General features: G+C 42.3%; 1 protein-coding gene across 3 annotated transcripts in view; it reads right to left on the minus strand.

Annotated features, from left to right (window-relative positions):
• Nucleotides 1-703: 703 nt before the first annotated feature.
• UGGT1 (UDP-glucose glycoprotein glucosyltransferase 1) overlaps nucleotides 704-20,335 on the minus strand; it is a 125,804-nt gene continuing 106,172 nt past the window's right edge. For all 3 annotated transcript variants that reach the window (XM_029058864.1, XM_029058863.1, XM_029058862.2), the window contains 9 exons: nucleotides 18,514-18,602; nucleotides 17,741-17,845; nucleotides 16,345-16,429; nucleotides 12,831-13,013; nucleotides 10,458-10,618; nucleotides 9,411-9,525; nucleotides 6,079-6,195; nucleotides 5,145-5,313; nucleotides 704-4,840 (listed from right to left, as the gene is read on the minus strand). In XM_029058864.1, coding sequence (XP_028914697.1) covers nucleotides 4,815-4,840; nucleotides 5,145-5,313; nucleotides 6,079-6,195; nucleotides 9,411-9,525; nucleotides 10,458-10,618; nucleotides 12,831-13,013; nucleotides 16,345-16,429; nucleotides 17,741-17,845; nucleotides 18,514-18,602 — 1,050 coding nt within the window. In that variant the 3' untranslated portion in view covers nucleotides 704-4,814. The remainder of the gene's footprint in view (nucleotides 4,841-5,144; nucleotides 5,314-6,078; nucleotides 6,196-9,410; nucleotides 9,526-10,457; nucleotides 10,619-12,830; nucleotides 13,014-16,344; nucleotides 16,430-17,740; nucleotides 17,846-18,513; nucleotides 18,603-20,335) is intronic.

Raw genomic sequence — 20,335 nt, forward strand, 5'->3', positions numbered from 1 at the left:
GTGAGCATCTTTTGAACCCTTTTAATTCTTTTACTACAGTTGAACAATCCCTGTCCCATTATGGGGCTCACAAGTTAAGGGAGAGGAAGAATAGATTTACAGATAAAGAAATGGAGCTACCGAGAAAGTAAGTGATTTGCCCAAAGTCACACAGCAGACAAGAACCCAGGTCTCCTGGCTTCCAGGCCCATGTTCTTTCCACTAATCTCAAGCTTCTAGCTCATACACACTTCCATTAAGATTCCCTCTGCTAACAGTCTTGTAGACAGGATTTCCTGCCCCCCCCCTCGTGTTAATTGGCTCTTTTTAAAAAAAATAATAATAATAATGTTGGTATTTGTTAAGTGCTTACTATGTGCAGAGCACTGTTCTAAGCACTGGGGTAGATACAGGGTAATCAGGTTGTCCCACGTCGGGCTCACAGTCTTCATCCCCATTTTACAGATGAGGTCACTGAGGCCCAGAGAAATGAAGTGACTTGCCCACAGTCAGCTGACAAGTGGCAGAGCCGGGATTCGAACCCATCACCTCTGACTCCCAAGCCCGGCCTCTTTCCACTGAGCCACGCTGCTTCCCAAATACATAGGGTCCTGCCTAGTAACAAGATACCCAGCATGGAAGAAGTAGAATTTGGGAAAGTTACTGAATTGGAGTATGTACTAGTGTTTCCTAAAGAGCAGGTTACTAGGAGACGAGGAACCAGTTTGATAGAAGGAAGGAAAAAATTTATTGTGTTGGGCAGATCTCATTTCCATTACAGTCCTCAGAAACTTGTTCTAAATTCAGTTTGGTTGCAGTGGTTTGCAGACACTTAAAATCCGAATGCTCGTACATAAGCAAGTGTTTGAACCTGCAGTCTGAAGTACAATGACCGGCATTACAATAAAATAGAATATTTATAAAGTATTTAAAAAGTACATCATTTCTTTAAACCTGCTTCTTCTCTTTGTTAAATGACCACAGATTCAAGTAGCTGAAAGCAAAGCCACCCAGTGATTTATTGTCTGCCTCCCCACCAACTTTCAAGATTGTCAACATCCAGTTCGTTTCACTGCTTGATATCCTAACTGAGAAGAAATTGCCCTTTTTTTTCCTGCCAATTCAAATGACAGGGAGCTTGGCAGCAATTAAATTACATCTGATTTTACCATTTCAAACTTTTTAAACTCTTTAAAGTAGCATTCTAGAGTACCAATGTGAATGACAGAAGAGGGATGGGAAAATTGGTGAGACTAAAACTATGCATTCTGGCAACAACAAAGATTCCCACCCTCTGCCTCTACACTGCTAAAGATGGTAGGTACAGCCAAGAGAGGAATCAGACACAGCAGAAATCACTCCCAATACCGCCTCCACATTAACAAAATGGAATGTGCCCCATCGTGACAGGTTCTTTGAATCGAATTTTTCAGAAAACAAAGTAAATCCGTATTCGGAACACTTGACATTCTGCAAGTCGTCTTTCTCTCTAGTTTCGCGGAATTCTATAGCCTTTACCACTAAGAAGCAGAGGTCAGGTCTGAGCATTTTCTTGTATCGATCAGGTACAAAGAATATACCATTAAAGGGTATGCACTAAAACATGTCACCTTTAATCATTCAAATGATTTATTTAGAACATAGTCAACTTATACTCCTTCCAGATATTAGCAGACACCATTTCTGATTGAAGCCTCCCTTCAAATTTGAATAAAAATATCCCCATTGTCCAAATAGAGAAATGGAAACTCCACTGATGGCTTTGGATGCTTTTATCAATTAAACTATTTACAAATAGCATTCCAGATTTCCTTTATATTAAACCCATTAAATCTAAATCTTTAAATAAAAAGATTGTAATCCAGTTACAAAGGTGTTTAAATATGACTACAGCCTTGAGCTGCGGCCCTCTCCCTCAAAATAATGCCCTACTTTCTTCAGGACGAAGGATGTGACAGGATGGCTTTAGCCAACACGCTTAGCAATTGATGCTCACTTAAACCAAATGCACTGGGCTTTTCTAATTGCTCTGCATGTTTTAATTCTGAGGAGCCACGTATACATGGTGTATCCCACAAAGGACCTGAATTTCAATGTCATGGCATATAGAAATCATGCCCTCAGTGCATTAAAGATAGTGACCCACAGAAATAAATTGTGCATTTCAGTCCATTCAATGCCACACACCCTCTTTTGGCTCAACAGCTAGCTTGGCTAGCTTTCTTGACAAAAACCTAATTGACTCTGTGACAAACCCTTCCTAGGTCCTTTTTTACAGATAGTCTGGTTTTAGCACTCATGGTCTTCAAATTCCCATATTAAGAATAAATGCACTGAGAATAAGCACTTAGTACAGTGTTCTGTACAGACAAATATCACTGATCGGCTGACATTGTTGGTTACTGAAAGATGCTGTTCACTATGTTTTATGAAACACCATCATGGTTTTGGGTAACCTGGTCCTGGGATACCTGGTATACGCCTTTGTTTTTACAAATATAGGCTTTATCTAATCGGAATCCTAGACAAAGAAAAACAACTTTCATAGTGCATAGGATAGTTATGGATTCACATTGTTCCATTATTGTATGGAAAAAAAAATCCACTGTAGGAAAGGAAGGAAGGAACTCAAAAAAGTCAAGGCAAAATATCCATTTAAATGACAACTCCCTCTACCTTCAACAAACAGAATATGTCCGTGGGCCTGTATTCAAATATTCAAATATTACAAGGATGTTTTCAAAAACCTGCTGAAAATCCATAACTCCTGATCCTGAAAACAAACTCAAGCAATACTTGCACAATATGTTTCTTTACACTTGTTACCTGATTAGATTCCATTCACCCTCTCGCCCTTTATCCACTACTTATAATTTCCTATGAGAAAAGGGGAAATAATTTCCTTCAAATACTAATCTTACTGAAGTGCTTTCCCTAAAGTCAAGCTTATTCAATTTTTTCCAAAAAAAACCCAAAACCCATTAAAAACAAAAACCCCCAAATTCCAAAAATGAGTCTTCAGTCACTGTAAAAACCATGTAATCCATGGTGCTACTTTGGGGATCGATAGAGGGTTGAATGGGAAAGTTATGAGTCCATCTTGACTTTGACAATGAAAAAAATATACTACCTCACTAATATCCAAAACATGCCTTTAGTGGTTATTTGGTTTTGACTGCTCGTGACTGTAGACCTAAAAATCAAACTGGTTGGAAAGGCAGAACAATTAAACTTTTCTATATTCTACCTAACATATTTAAAAAGAGAAATTTTGTGCCTGTGGATGCACTCTTACTCTCCTACCCTCAACTTCAAAATACTTCATGTCATGGGCATTCAACCAATCAGGATTGGTAGAAAGAAAGGAATAGCCATTTGAACAACCCACTCAGAAGTTAAGATCTGTCCAAAGGACAAATTAAGTTTATACTGCCAAAATACCTGCAAATCACAAGCTTTCTTTACCAAAGATGGCTAATTTTAAAACTCCAATCTTGGCAAGAAAAACAAGATTAGTTGTAGCCTTAAGATTAAGACATAAAAGATACTACTTCATTTAAAGATACCATCATTAACATCCAAGGGTTTAGTTGCATCCTTCTGAGTAACATCTGCAAAACAAGTTCCAATAAATTTCATGTGACCTCAGAAAATGGGCAAAGAAGTAGAGGTCGCAAGAGAAAACTCACATTATTGGGGTTTAGAATTTTGACATTGCATAAGGTTTCCAGAACAAGGCAGAGAAGAAAGTTGAACTAAATCAGTGTTTCCCAACCAGTGTGCATTATGGAAAACTTTTGTGTCTGCCCTAGTATTGAACTCTGCCATCAAGCTTCATTTCACCACACGTAACGGGGTGTTCTCTCAAGCTCGCTGAAATCAAAGATGGGAGCACCCAGAATGGGTAGTAGAGTTATCAACCCCAAAAAAGTTGGGAAACCTATTAGTTGATCTCTAGAAGTCCTCCCCTAAGCACCCTATGTCTTTTTTTTTTTTTATTGTGGTGATTCATATTTCTTCCCTACTTAAAACCAGTCATGTTATTTTCATAATGGAAAACAGAAAATCAGATCACTCTATGAAGACCACTGAGGAACTCAGGAACCAAAAAGCATGCAGGTTTGGGGATGGAAAGTCAACAATGTTTTATTTCGGTTCAAAGGTAAAAATGACTGTGGGGGCGTGCATTTCCTCCTAACTTCTTTGGGTAGTTTTCAATTGAGCCTTTGAACTGAGCCAGCCCTGAGGAAACAAATGATCAATTAACTATGCCTTGATTTTACAGTGACTCTAGATGAGGGACACCCATTTCAGTAGAACTCAGAGAACACCGGGCCATGTGAAAATAGATTTTACAAAACTGAACCAGTTTATGGCAAGGTTCTGGGTTGTAGTCTGCAGAACTTGGCTCCACTACCAAACAATAATTGAGGTAAGTCTCGAGCTTTGGATGTCCTGTGTCGTGTATACACGTGTCACGAGAGCGCTCTTGACTGAGGTGATCTGGGTCCGACAGAATGCCCGTTCTTCTAATGACTGCCACAGGCCTGTTTGGCTATGGAACTGCATTGTGCCGCCTCCCCTGAAGTCTCAGTCCTCAGAACTCCATTACTGGCTATTTCATCTTCCTTATGGGTGCAAGACCATTGTGTTTTTCCCACATGATCCAGGTCCTAATTTCTGTGCATGAATCAACTCCAAATGCAAGTCTCGAAAAGGCAAACAGTGTCCTCCCATTCAACTGTTCAGCAGTTGTGCAGACATACCAGAAAAAACTAGCATTTAATAGAAAAATTGTCTTTCAAATAGTCTAACTTCATTTCTTCCTCCATGGATCATAATTCTACATGCGTTTCCAAACCTGTAGGAAAAGGGAGAAAAAAGTCCGAAGTTGAAAGGGCGCAAGATCTGACAGGCATAAACTTCACGGTCCATTTTCAAAAGTATATCTTCAAGAAGTAAGCCATCTACAGGCTTTACATTCTTCCCCCCAAGTGCAGATTCAAAATAATTTTCACCAAGCTCCCAGGATAAAGACAGGGATTCTGGAGTCAAGGAATCCTACCTCGACGAAGAATATCACAATCAGGATTATCAACACGAAGGAGGGCAGTTACAACGGCGGGTTTCGAAAGGTGCTTTTCAATGAAAAAGTTTGTAACTACCTTCTCTGTTGGGCTTCTTCACCTCTCTGTCTGAATGAACGGTTCCTGTTTCTTTCTCCTCCTGGAAAAGACTCTGTAACTGTTTGATTTCTTGATCGTAGTCCTGCCATTCCGGAACAATCCGCACAGCTGCCTGCAGCTTGGGCTCTTTGGTCATTGGGTTATTACACTAGGAAACAGATATATTGATGTTAAAATATAAGAAAACCATACCTACCTTCTGTGGGAATTTGGAAAGGATTAGGGCCTAAGCGCAAATAACCTTCAAAATCTGGGGGAGAAGCAGGAAGGGGGTGAAGAGGGTTATTTAAGTCACCAACTGGGCAAAGCAATTAGTAAAAGTAAGGCACAGGGGAACAACAGGGAAATAAGATTTCTATATTGGAACTTGAGGCTTTTGTGGTTACAGGAGAGAGTGAGAGAGTGGTGGTTTACTGGTGTACCAACCACCTTGACAGCTTTCCCAACCTTCATGAGTTCAAAAAGCTGAGCTCCCATCCCTGAACTGCTAGCCACCAGTACAGTATGGTATTACATAATAATCATAATAATATTGTTGGTATTTGTTAAGCGCTTACTATGTGCAGAGCACTGTTCTAAGCACTGGGGTAGATACAAGGTAATCTGGTCATCCCACGTGAGGCTCACAGTCTTAATCCCCATTTTACAGATGAGGGAACTGAGGCACAGAGAAGTGACTTGCCCATAGTCACATAGCTGACAAGTGGCAGAGCCGGCATTCGGACCCATGTCCTCCGACTCCCAAGCCTGGGTTCTTTCCCGCTGCTTAGTCATCCAGTCCAGACAATCATATTTACTGAGCTCTTACGACGTGTGTACTAACAAGCCCTTAGTCAGGAGAGTGCAGTTAAACAACGTACCTAATACAAGATAATCTGATCGGACTCAGCGGATCCAAAACGGACAGCCTTACCAGATCAATTGTTTTTGCTCTCTTCTTAGAAGAATCATCGCACCACGTTTCACACCAAAGCCATTCTTGTGGGAGGGATTTAATTGGCACCTGATGAATCATGTTGTTGGGTAAATCCTGTTGAGTGAAAAAAAGAAAAAATCTAAAATTCAGCAACTGCACATCAAAAGTCCTGCCGTCACTTCACACTGTGAGAAGCAGCATGACCTGGGAGTCAGAAAAACCTGGGTTCTCATCCCGATCCCGCTACTTGTCTGTTCTGTGCCCTTGGGCAAGTCACCTCACTTCTCTGGGCATCGGTTATCTCATCTGTAAAATGGGAACCAAGACTGTAAACCCCCTATGGGGCCCATGGACTGTGTGCAACATGATCAGCTTGCATCTACCCCAGAGCTTGGCACACAGTAAGCACTTCACTGACAATTAAAGAAAAATGTCCAAAACAGAGCTCATATTCTCACCCAAACCCTGTCCTCCCCTCACTTTTCCATCACTGTAGACAACACCCCACCTTAGAAGCCCAGAACCACGACATTACCTTCAGCTCATCTCTCTCACTCAACCCACATTTTCAACTTATAACCAAATTCTGTCAGTTCTACCTTCCCAACACTGCTAAAATCTGCCCTCTCATTTCTATCCAAACTGCTAATATGCTCATTCAAACCCTTATATCTGGCCTTGATTATTACATCAGCCTCCTCCCTGACCTCCCTGACTCCTGTCTCTTCCCATTCCAGTCCTTACTTCCTTCTGCTGCTCAGATCGTTCTTCTAAAAATCGTTCAGTCCCATCTCAAGAACCCCCAGTGGTTGCCCATCCACTTTCACAACAAAAATCAATTCCTTACCACCAGCTTCAAAGCTTGCCCTTTCCTATCTTATTCACTGACTCTGTACCTCAGCTCAGCCTGCTCCTCCAATACCAACCTACTCAATATACCTCGATCTTGTCTATCTCACCGGCGGCCCACTGGTTCAGTGGAAAGAGCCCGGGCTTGGGAATCAGAGGTCATGGGTTCGAATCCCAGCTCTGCCACTTGTCACCTGTGTGACTGTGGGCAAGTCACTTCACCTCTCTGGGCCTCAGTTACCTCATCTGTAAAATGGGTATGACTGTGAGCCTCACGTGGGACAACCTGATTACCCTGTACCTACCCCTGCGCTTAGAAGAGTGCTCTGCACATAGTAAATGCTAAACAAATACCAACATCATCACTCATCCTTCCTCTGGCCTGGAACTCCCTCCCGCTTCATACTAGACAGACCACTGCTCTGCCCATCTTCAAAACCTTATTAAAATCACATTTCTTCCAAGAGACCTTCTCTAAGCCCCCATTTCTCCTATTCCCTCTCCTCTGTGCTACCTACGCTTTTAGATGCGTACGCTTTAAGCATCTGACATTCACCCAACCCTCAGTCCCACAGTGCTTAGGTATATATCTGTAATTTATTTTAATATCTGTCTTTCCCTTTAGACAACCCTTTGATTCGATTTATCGTGATAACGATGTCTTGTTTTTGTTTCGTTCTGTTGTGCTCTGCCGTCTGTCACCCCTGATTAGTCTGTGAGCCCGTCGCTGGGCGGGGATCGTTTGTATCTGTTGCCGAATTGTACATTCCAAGCGCTTAGTACAGTGCTCTGCACATAGTAAGCGCTCAATAAATACTATTGAATGAATGAATGACTCCACTCCTTTTGAGAGGGAATATGTCTACAGGCTCTGTTGTATTGTACGCCCCCAAGTAGTACAGAGTTCTGAACATAAGAAGCATTCAATAAATACCGCTGATCGGCTGACTAAAGACCTCTTGGAAGGAAGATCCCAATTTACCCCAGTAATCTGTTTGTTTTTAATGAACCTTACAATTAAGTATTTACATTGTAAAATGAAGTGCTCTGAGGGGATCAAACGTAATGAAGTTAACCTATAAAATCTGGGACTCTGAAAATGAATCATTAAAGGTCAGAATATTATATTGAAGGTTTAAGAGTAATAATAAAGTGGGAAATTCTTAAATAAAAGTCGTAACTAGTTCAATAGGATTTAAAATTTAAATTTCATTTAGGACACTACAACACGAGATAACTGACAAGAATTTTATTCACTCTGAAAGACAAATCCCACCTAAGAACTAGTACTGCCACTAGTCAGCTGTGTGACCTTGGGCAAGTCACTTAACTTCTCTGTGCCTCAGTTACCTCATCTGTCAAATGGGGATTAAAAAACTGTGAGCCCCACGTGGGACAACCTGATCACCTTGTATCGCCCAGCGCTTAGAACAGGGCTTTGCACATAGTAAGCGCTTAACAAATACCACAATTTATTTTTATTTTTTACTGCAATAGAAAGCTGCAAGCATTTCAGTAAGGGAAAGCATCAGAGCTTCTCAGTGAAAATAGTAATGGTGGGGTTTGTTAAGCACTTTCTCTGTGCCCAACACTGTGCTAAGTGCTGGGGTCAATACAGAATCAGCAATTCGGACCCAATTCCGTGACAATCTAAGGGGGAAGGAGAATAGGTGGTTAATCCCCATTTTCATTCATTCATTCAATCATATTTATTGAGCGCCTAATGGGTGCAGAGCACTGTACTGAGCGTTGGGAATGTACAATTCGGCCACATATAGAGACAATCCCTGCCCAACGACGGGCTCACAGTCTAAAAACTCAAGCAACTAATAGAGCGCTTACAGACAACCACAATGCATACTTATACGCTATCCTAAGTAATTTTTACTCAGGGTCTTAGTGCAATTCACGGCACTAAAATCTTATATAAATTTAGCAATGAATGTCACGTTATATAAAAGCCCAAGAAGATTTTATAAAAGGGTAGCAAACCCTCGATGCCTACCTTGTTGACTGTCCATCCAAAGTTATGTGCAGAATCTAGCCAGTGATTAATTTTTCAGGAGCTTAAATTAATGGAGCTATTGCTGATGGAGATGAATCATCACCCTCATCATGTTGGTATTTGTTAAGCGCTTACTATGTGCAGAGCACTGTTCTAAGCGCTGGGGTAGATACAAGGTAATCAGGTTGTCCCACGTAGAGCTCACAGTCTTCATTCCCATTTTACAGATGAGGTAACTGAGGCCCAGAGAAGTTAAGTGACTTGCTCAAAGTCACACAGTTGGCAAGAGGCAGAGCCAGGATTCAAACCCATGACCTCTGACTCCCAAGCCCGGACTCTTCCCACTGAGCCACGCTGCTTCTCTGCCCCAAGTCCAGGAACAGTCTTAAAGGTAACATTTTGCTCTCTACTCACTTTTACACTGAATCCAACACCTATGAGTGAATATATTATCCCAGGAAAAACACGCACGTACCTGATCGAGATTGGAAAGGCTGTTAGGGTCCTGACTCAAACCTTGGTACTGCCCTCTGAGCCTGTCTCCAGCAGCTATCTTCCTAAATTTCTTCAGATCCACCACGTAGAGTGCGCTAAATGTAGAAAAATGGGCTGTTACAACTACGGAGGTCAATCAGAAACCCTAATTCACACCGTGAAATAACTGACTGAGCATGCTTGACCGCCAGACATTTCTGCTTTACTTCTTGAAAGGCAATGACAGCCTCAGCTAAACTGAATTCTAAGGGCGTCGTTAGAGTTCATAATCCGTACTATTTCAGACAGCTAGTGGAAGTTCCAAAACTCACACTATTACTGCCATCTCATTTTCATCGCTGTTCCTTCTTTGAGAGCCTTCAAAAGACAATACTACATCTTCTGACTAAAGATTTCCAGCATATTTACCTAGCAGTCGGGTTAAACAATAAAAGCATTAGAAACTGAAATGGACATGTTAGTTAAAATTGTGTTGCTGATGTATTGGACGTTCCGGGGTACAAGATGGCTTAGATAGGGGGGAAACTACAATAATAATGATGGCATTTGTTAAGCGCTTACTATGTGCAAAGCACTGTTCTAAGCGCTGGGGAGGATACAAGGTCATCAGGTTGTCCCACGAGGGGCTCACAGGTCTTAATCCCCGTTTTACAGTTGAGGGAACTGAGGCACAGAGAAGTTAAGTGACTTGCCCAAAGTCACACAGCTGACCTGCGGCGGAGCTGGGATTTGAACCCATGACCTCTGAGTCCCCAGTCCGTGCTCTTTCCACTGAGCCACGCTGCTTCTCTATTAATATATAATAAACTATAAAGCATTAAGAATTCCTTGGTTTCAAAGATCAAATACACAAACAATAACATCATAACCTCCCATTCTCCATCCTTCCACTTCTCACATTAACAAAAAACCACTCCTCTTCTCTCTTTCCCTAAAGGAATTATGGAAGTAATTAACTTTTCGACCTATTCCCAAAACACCAAACCATACAGTCACAGTCATGTTTAATCCCCCAGAGCCCCCCTACCTGATGTGGTATTTTCTTCCAGCCAAGTGACTGGCCCAATATCCTGACTTCCAGAACCGATAGCCATCCATTTCTCTGCGACTATCACAAAACGGAGTGTAGCCATAAGGAGCCCCATCCAAGTTGAAATCTCTGAGCTCTTTTAGGTCCGTCCTTACAATCTGTGGAAAAACAGATCCGAGGTCGTCTTGAGAACACATACATCAAAGCTGGCACAGACTCCTGCTAAGTACAGAAGCAGCGCTGCTTAATGTAAAGAACATAGGTTTAAAAGTCAGAGAACGTGGGTTCTAATCCCGCCTCCGCCACTTGTCTGCTGTGTGACCTTGGTAAATCACTTAACTTCTCTGTACCTCACTTACCTTATCTGTAAAATGGGGATTAAAACTATGAGCCCCACGTGGGACAACCTGATTACCCCGTATCTACTCCGGTGCTTAGAACAGTGTTGGGAAGCAGCATGGCTCAGTGGAAAGAGCCTGGGCTTCGGAGTCAGAGGTCATGGGTTTGACTCCCGGCTCTGCCACTTGTCAGCTGTGTGACTGTGGGCAAGTCACTTCACTTCTCTGGGCCTCAGTTACCTCATCTGTAAAATGGGGATTAACTGTGCGCCTCACGTGGGACAACCTGATTACCCCGTATCTACCCCAGCGCTTGGAACAGTGCTCTGCACATAGTAAGCGCTTAACAAATACCAACATTATTAAGGCACAAGCTAAAATTATACGTACATCAAATCCAAACTAAATATTGTCAAATAGTCCGTCATACATAGTGCTGTGTGCAGAGCATTGTACTAAGCAGCTGGGAGAGTACAATATAACAGACAAACTTCCTGCCCACAACAAGTATACAGTCTAGAGGTGGAGACAGACATTAATATTAATACATTACAGATATGTAAAAAAGTGCTGTGGGGCTAGGAGCGGGGGGGGGGGGGGAAATGAATAAAGAGAGCAAGTCAGGGTGACACAGAAGAGAGTGGAAGAAAAGGAAAAGAGGGCTTAGTCAGATTTAGTCATGTGTGGAGGAGGTGTGCCTTTAATAAGGCTTTGAAGGTGGGGAGAGTAATTGTCGTCAGATATGAGGAAGGGCGATCCAGGCCAGAGGCGAGACTTGGGCGAGAGGTTGGCAGCGAGATAGACCCTCCAAGTACAGTGAGAAGGTTAGAATTAGAGAAGCGAAGTGTGTGCGCTGGGTTGTGGTAGGAGAATAGCGAGGTGAGGTAGGAGGGGGTACCGTCACTGAGAGCTTTAAAGCCAATTGTGAGGAGTTTCTGTTTGATGCGGAGATGGATGGGCAACCACTGGAGGTTACTGAGGAATGGGGAAACACGGGCTGAACGTTTTTGTAGAAAAACCATCTGGGCAGCAGAGTGAAGAGTGGAATGGAGTGGGGAGAGACGGAGGCAAGGGACGTCAGCAAAGAGGCTGATCCAGTAATCAAGGCGGGATAGGATAATTGAATGGATTAACATGGGAGCAGTTTGGATGGAGAGGAAAGGGCAGATTTTAGCGGTTAACACCTCAAACCTCCTGACATAGATCATAGCTAAAAAATATGAGAATAAAATGACTAGTGGATAGTAGGGACTTTTAGAAATACCTCCTGCGGGCAGATACCCGATTCATATATTCCATTTATAGAACTGCATTAAAAATGATCCAGTTCACAAAACTACGAGACCACCGAAGCTTGCCGAAGAATAGGCTGCCATACCTCAATCTAACCTGGGAAGTAAACCTAAATTATCGATAAGCCTAAATCTAGCAAAGGAGTCTGTTCGTGGCCTCCATTAAAATTTCTTTTACTCTTCTACATTTGGGAAGTGGAGTTCAATAACTTGCAATTTGGTACCATTTAAAAGGTGCCGACGGGTCCCTGTTCCATCTGCGGTTTCATTCCATAAAATGGGTTTGCGCAGGAGGGCTGGTGAAAGGTTTTATGGGAATGGGAATGTTTCTGCTTTTACTTACTAGCAATAGAAGCAAATAATTTCCTGAAATTCAAACAACATTCCTTATTGCTACGGTTTTGGAACCTTATTTTACAAAGGCCATCAAGTCTGTCACGCATAATTATTTTTAGACACCCACACCACTTATGGCAGGCAGTTCAGCTTTCCTTTAGAGATAGCTTCTTCCATTCTTTCCAGACTTGATTCCATTATTCCACTACTGATTGGGTTTATCACTTCACATTTAGGAGACAGATGACACCAACCACATTTTTGATTTGGCGGGCTTCGAGGGTGAGGAAAGGTACAGGTAGTAAGTGCCAGCTCATTTCCAGACTTTTCACCCACATCCCAAACCACAATGATTTGTTGTTTATTTTGCACGGGCCCAGTGTATTCGGTCTTAAAAAACTTACCTGATCAGCATCCACAAAAAGGAACTTATCAACAACTAGTGGGAAAAGTACATCCAAAAAGAGAATTTTGTAACCCCAAATGATGCGTTGCTTTTCTGTCTGCTGGTGAAGCCACCGGGGCCATTTATACTGAACGAGCTCATATTGGAAATTGTATTTCTTTGCCATGTATGGGATGAACTCCTTTTAAAACAACAACAAAAAAAGGAAAACAAATCAATTTCATTGTTTCTTTCCATCTCATCTGGTTTCATCTATCTCCATGAGTAAAACAAACTTAACCAATGGGACTAAATAATGTCTATAATTTATAAAGGTGGTTTATCATCTAGTTCAAATATACTATCTTCAGTCAAAACATACAATCGTAAAAAGGCTTAATTTTAAGAAGCCCCACAGGAAATACTGCAATGCACTGATTTAAAGGCTATTTTCTTAGAGGAAAATAACAGTTATTATGAAATCTGTGATATCTGGATTATTTATAAATTTTTTGCCACACGCTTAGCAATAAATGTACTGTAGGAACTAATATTAGCTTCAATGTACATAGACCATTTCATATTAAACCTGGGTCTCAATTGAGATTACTTCTTGACATTAATAGAAAGAAATTTCATTTGTTTGCATTTACACATGGGTCACTATGGTTAATTTGCATATTTCACCATGCCATGTGCTATTTTTTTGCTTCTCTAGAAAGCATAGGACTCATAGGACTTGCACAGAGCTTTTGTGTTCAAACACGATTACACTCAACTCTTGGCTCATTCAGGTGGAAGCAATGCCTAATGTTGGGCTGCAAAGTAACCATTCTGCCTTTTCTGCAAGACAAAATGTTTCTGCCTTTTAAATCAGTTAATCAATGGTATTTATTGATCACTTACTGTGTGAAGAACACCGTACTAGGAGTTTGGGAGAGTATAATAAAACAGAGTTGGTAGATACGTTCCCTGAGGCTCAGTTCTGAGTCCCTTGCTAGTCTCCCCCTACACCCACTCATTGGAGAACTCATTCACTACCATGGCTTCCCTACCAAATCTACATCTCCAACCCTGATCTCTCTCCTTCTCTGCAGTCTTCTATTTCCTTTTCCCTTCAGGACACCTCTAATTGAATGTCCCGTTGACACCTCAAACTTAACATGTCCAGAACAGAGCTCCTCATATCCCCATCTAAACCCTATCCACCCACTGACTTTCCCATCACGATAGACACCATCCTCCCTGTCTCACAAGTCTATAACCATGGCATTATCCTTGAGCTATCTCTCTCATTCAATCTACATATTCAGTCTGTCTCCAAATCCTCAGTTCAATGGTAATAATAATAATAATAATAATAATGATGTTGGTATTTGTTAAGGGCTTACTATGTGCAGAGCACTGTTCTAAGTGCTGGGGTACATACGGGGTAATCAGGTTGTCTCAGTTGAGGCTCACAGTTAATCCCCATTTTATAGATGAGGTAACTGAGGCCCAGAGAAGTGAAGTGACTTGCCCACAGTCACACAGCTGACAGGTGGCAGAGCCGGGATTCAGACCCATGACTTCTGACTCCCAAGCCCGGGCTCTTTTCAGCCAAACTACTACTATTTTAATCCAAGCACTCATCCTATCCTGCCTTGATTACTGAGTCGGCGTCCTTACTGTCCTCCCTGCCTCCCGTCTCTCCCCACTCCAGCCCATACTTCACTCTGCTGCCCAGATTATTTTTCTACAAAACCGTTCAGTCCATGTGTTCCCACTGTTCAAAAACCCCCAGAGGTTGCCTATCCACTTCCACATCAAACAGAGACTCTTTACCATAGCCTTTAAAGTACTCCATCACTTGCCCTCTTCCTACCTTACCTCCCTGATGTCCTACTACAACACAGCCTGCGCGCTTCGCTCCTTTAATGCCAACTTACTCAGTGTGCCTCCATTTTGTCTTTCGCCAATGACCCCTCGCCCATGTCCTCTCTCGCCTGGAACTTCCTCCCCGCTTCATATAAGATAAACTGTGAGTCCCACGTGTATCTGATTACCTTGTATCTAGCCCAGCACTTAGAAAAGTGCTTGGCACATAGTAAGCGCTTAACAAATACCATCATCATTATATAAGATAGACCCCCCGACTCTCCTGTCCTTCAAAGCCTTATTAAAATCACAACTCCTCCAAAAGGCTTTTGCCAACAAAGCCCTCATTTTCCCCTATCCCTTCTGTGTAACTTACAAACTTGAACCCATATGTACCCTTTAAGCACAAGATCTAATGTTGGTATTTGTTAAGCGCTTACTATGTGCAGAGCACCATTCTAAGCGCTGGGGGAGATACAGGGTAATCAGGTTGTCCCACGTGAGGCTCACAGTCTTCCTCCCCATTTTACAGATGAGGTAACTGAGGCACAGAGAAGTGAAGTGACTCGCCCACAGTCACACAGCTGACAAGTGGCAGAGCCGGGAGTCGAACCCGTGACCTCTGACTCCGAAGCCCAGGCTCTTTCCACTGAGCCACGCTGATCTTCACCCCACCCTCATTTCCGCAGCCCTTATGTACAAGTCCGTAACTTATTTTTATGACTACCTCCTCGACTAGACTGTAAGCTTCTGGTGGGCAGGGAACACCTCTACCAACTCTGTCGCACAGATGGATAAATAATGCGATAAATAAATGCGACGGATTGTAACGTAAAAAAATTAGAGGACAGAAAATGAAAAATAACTAGGATTTCCAAACTAAATCATCATCCAGAAACAAATCTCAGTTAGTGGCTAGTAGAGTTTAACAGTCTTAAGTCTTCACTATAGTCGCCAAAGCCGAAAATCATATCTCCTCCATGAAGCCTGCCCGATTTCCCCACCCTATTTGCTCTCTCTTGTACATTGCTTCTGAGTCTCTACCCCTTAAGCACTTTGATATTCAACCCACCCCCAATTCTCCAGCACTTATGTACCTATCCTTACACTCTGTTGCTTCCTTCACCTTTATTCATTTTAACGTCTGTCTACCCCCGCAGGTAGTAAGCTCGAGGACAGATACTGTGTCTACCAACTCTACTGTACTCTCCTTAGTCCCTACTGTACCTAGTATACTGCTCAGTACAAAATAAGTGTTCAGTAAATACCACTGATTGGTTTAACAGATAACCATGCATGCCTCCGAGGAGAGGAGCATTTACAGTAACCTCTATCAGGTAACTTCTAACACAATATATAAATTGTCGTCTGGCAATCAATAGTATTTAAGCATTAACTTTGGGCAGGGCACTGTATTAAGCACATGGGAGGATATGCTAGTTTTTCCTTAGCCTGCCTGTCTAAAAATTCCTTCCCGCAGTGAAACAACAGCTTACCGGATAAAGTTGTGAATGAACATGGATGTCCAAATTAGAGCACCCAAGAATTAGAAATTTTAATCTTTCAGTTTTCATGTTTACCATGCACCGGCCTAAAATAAGAATGGCAAAGAAAAAGGGGAGACTAAAAGTTTGGGGGACCTCTTAACATGGAGCCAAGTTTCAAGAGAAACAAACCTTGAATGTGGGTGACAAGTAGTTCTTCAGGAACCAGAATTTCACAGGAGTCTTGGTGTTTTTCAGTACGGATAACATCATTATGCTGTCAAAGAAAAGCAAAACAAAAAATTTTTACCTCAACACCATCAACACCCACTATGACTGCACTAGTGTTATAGGGACTAGGAAAGAGTTATTTCATAGTTCAAGTTAGACACGCGATAAACGATTGAACCTAGAACGTCTTCTAATCTCCAGGTTCAAGTAAAATTGGAAATCGTCTTATGCCATATTATACCAAATGGAAACTGCCATACTGTTGAGTAGCAAACCATTTATCACTAAAAAAAATCTCAGCCTGCTTGAAGCCGTTCTCAGGGAATATCGGGATTTTAACTATCTGATTTAATCTGTGAGAGCCAGTAATCACAAGAACACTAACAAGAGAATTCCTTCCATCAATTACAGTGCAGGTAAACAATATAGTGACAACTGACATGACCACTCATCAAATAAAATATCACAGTTCATAGTGAATATAACTGGACTTTACAGAAATCCTGTTTTGAAAGTTAATTCTATTGTGCTGCCTAGAAATTAGTTTCTTAAAAGTTGATCTTTGGGGTAATTATAAGTTTGCAAGTGACCACTGGCTTCATGTAGTCGGCTCGCTCTTAAAATGAGGAAACGTTTCGATTATTTGCTGGCAGAGGTAGCTGGGAAAATGAATATCTATGAAGATATTACTGACTCCCTCTGATACACTCTCATCCTTAGATAATTATCCACCTGGTAGAAAAAGAAGGCCAGTTCATGAGTTTTGGGTTGCCTGCTGTTTTCCCCATCCATCTGCCTCTAATTATCTGGGATGCCATTCTAGCTTTTCGGAGAAAGAGCTAACTACACTCTGCTCTAATTACACTCTCCCCTTGTCTCTGTTTGGAGACGTTTGAAGGAGTAGATAAATACCATTTTGTTTTTAAACACTTGGGAATGTTTTCAAAGTATGAGAAGCAGCATGGTGTGGTGGACAAAGCATGGGCCTGGGAGTCAGGAAATCACGGGTTCTAATTCTGGCCCTGCCACTTGTCTGCTATGTGACCTTGAGCAAGTCACTTCACTTCTCTGTGCGACAGTGACCTCATCTGTAAAATGGGGATGGAGACTGTGAGCCCCACATGGGACAGGGACTGTGTCTAACTCAATTTGCTGGTATCCACCCCAACGCTTAGTACAGTGCTGGCATATAGTAAGCATTACACAAATATCATAATTCTTATTAATATATTTATTTACATAAATTAAAATGAAATATGATTTGAAACAGGACTCATTCTAAACATAATGGAATAAGGTAGCTTCCTAGTACTGGGAGAGTTGCACAATCCCTAGTTACTGGGAGAGTTGAACTCACCGGAGAAATCTTTCATAGAGGTGACCCGACGCGACGGAGAAAATATTAATCACATCATCTCGGTCCGGTTTGACTTCTTCCGTCTTTTGCCCGCCTGTAAACCCCCTAAAATAACAAATTCAACAAACCTTAACCACACAGTGGATGCCCATACACAAGATCTTAGAGAGAACGGAATTTCCGTTGCACTATGAATCGTGTTTTCTGGTAAATTTTGCTTCCCTAACTTTAGACCTAAACTTTAGAACAAGGCAAACATTTGAAAATCAATCCTTTTGGGGGGGAATAATCATCAAGAGTAAAATGAATGTCATTAATGAGCTCTGAGGGCAACTAGAGAGGCGATAGCTAAACAAAGTCGTTCATTCTTTGCATTAAAAAGGCAACAGAATCAGAGTGGCCATAATACACTTTTTCACTGTGTTTTGGCTATGACGCTGTTAGGGAATTAGGGGTGGATGGTTCCTTTGACAGTGCAAGCCTGGTTTGTGCACAGGGACCCAGAATTGGAATGAGTGAGTCCTACAGTGTGCAAGCTGTTTGGGGAGATTTTTCAATCACACAACCCTTGAATTATAGGAGTACCGGTCATGTAGCAGAGAGTAGTGATTCACAGCAAAGATCATATAACTGAACAAAACTGAACACAAGTCACTAGCTAAGCGCTTAATGAACTTAACTAAAGAACCTACTAGACCACGCATGATGGCTTCCAATTGCCCACTGAGGAATTCTTTAATTTGCAAAAACTGCTTTCTGTGATGCTAACCTACCATTTGAGAGATTCCCAAAATCCAGACTCATTCTCAGGATTTCCATCACTTAAAAGATCTTCATTCATCATGTCCGCTTTCTTCTGAACCTATAATGGAAGGGCATTTCCTGAGTGATTATCCCAGTATTTGAACTGGCAACATTTTGTATTTCTAGTGGCATGAACTCCATCTATGCATTCAGATCAAGCCTTCTAAAGAGAATCTGAACAACTCAAGGACATGAAAAGCCAAAGCCCCTCCTTCCCTTCTGCTCCTCCTCCCCACCCGACTCTCTCCCTCTGCTCTACCCCCTCCCCGCCCCAGAGCCCTTGTGTATATATGTATATATTTTTCTATTTATTTTATTAATGTGCATATATCTATAATTCTATTTATCTATACTGATGCTACTGATGCCTGTTTACTTGTTTTGATGTCTGTCTCCCCCCTTCTAGACTATGAGCCCGTTGGTGGGTAGGGACTGTCTCTGTTGCTGAATTGTACTTTCCAAGCGCTCAGTACAGTGCTCTGCACAGGAAGTGCTCAATAAATACGAATGAATGAATGGTTGAATGAACAACATGAGGAGTGGGGAGGGGGTGTTTTTTCAAGGGCAAACTTTGTTGGGAAGTTTACCAAAATTCTACTTCTTTTACTAAATAATAAGATGTTTGCTGACTTTCCAGCCATTTTTGAAACAAAATCAGCACCTCTACTTTACCTGCTGTGACCTAACTGAACGTTCAGCATCAGATAAGCACATTTTACAGTAAGCTGGGGTGGGCATTTTTTTGGCACACGAATCACTTACTCCTTTAACTCCTGCCTATAGCCTGACAACAGTGAGGAACTTGGGGGTGGGGGTTAGGGGGAGAGAAAGGGGCAGGGAGGGAAGTCTAGACTATGGAAGTGCAACTAAATGGCCTAGTGGACAGAGCATGGGCCTGGGAGCCAAAAGGATCTGGGTTTTAATCCCAGCTCTACCACTCTTCTGCTCTACCACTCTTCTGCTGCGTGACCTTGGGCAAATCGCTTAACTTCCCTGGGCCTCAGTTCCCTCATCTGGAAAATGCAGATTAAGAATATGAGAGCTCTATCTGGGATGGGGACCGTTTCCAAACTGATTAGCTTGCATCTACCGCAGCGCTTAGAACGGTGTTTGACACATAGTAAGTGCCTAACAAATACCATCATCATCATCACCACCACGGGGGCAGGCTGCTTCCTTTCATTCATTCAATAGTATTTATTGAGAGCTTACTATAATAATGTTGGTATTTGTTAAGCGCTTGCTATGTGCCGAGCACTGTTCTAAGCGCTGGGGTAGACACAGGGGAATCAGGTTGTCCCACGTGGGGCTCACAGTCTTCATCCCCATTTTACAGATGAGGTCACTGAGGCACCGAGAAGTGAAGTGACTTGCCCAAAGTCACACAGCTGACAAGTGGCGGAGCCGGGATTCGAACCCATGACCTCTGACTCCAAAGCCCGTGCTCTTTCCACTGAGCCACGCTGCTTCTTGAGAAGAGCACTGGACTAAGCGCTTGGAATGGACAATTTGGCAACATACAGGGACGATCCCTGCCCAGTGACGGGCGCACACTCTAATCGGGGGAGACGGACGGACAAAAACAAGACAACATAATTATGATAAATAGAATCAAGGGGATGGACACCTCATGAACAAAATAAATAGAGTAATAAAAACATAGACAAATGCGCACAGTACTGAGGGGAGGGGTAGGGAGAGGGGGAGGAGCAGAGGGAAAGGGGGGGAAAGGGGGCTTAACTGAAGGGAGGTGAAGCGGGGGCAGAGAGGGAACAGAAGGAAAAGGGGAAG

Source organism: Ornithorhynchus anatinus, chromosome 1 (assembly GCF_004115215.2).
Source record: "Ornithorhynchus anatinus isolate Pmale09 chromosome 1, mOrnAna1.pri.v4, whole genome shotgun sequence".
Lineage (NCBI taxonomy): Eukaryota > Metazoa > Chordata > Mammalia > Monotremata > Ornithorhynchidae > Ornithorhynchus > Ornithorhynchus anatinus.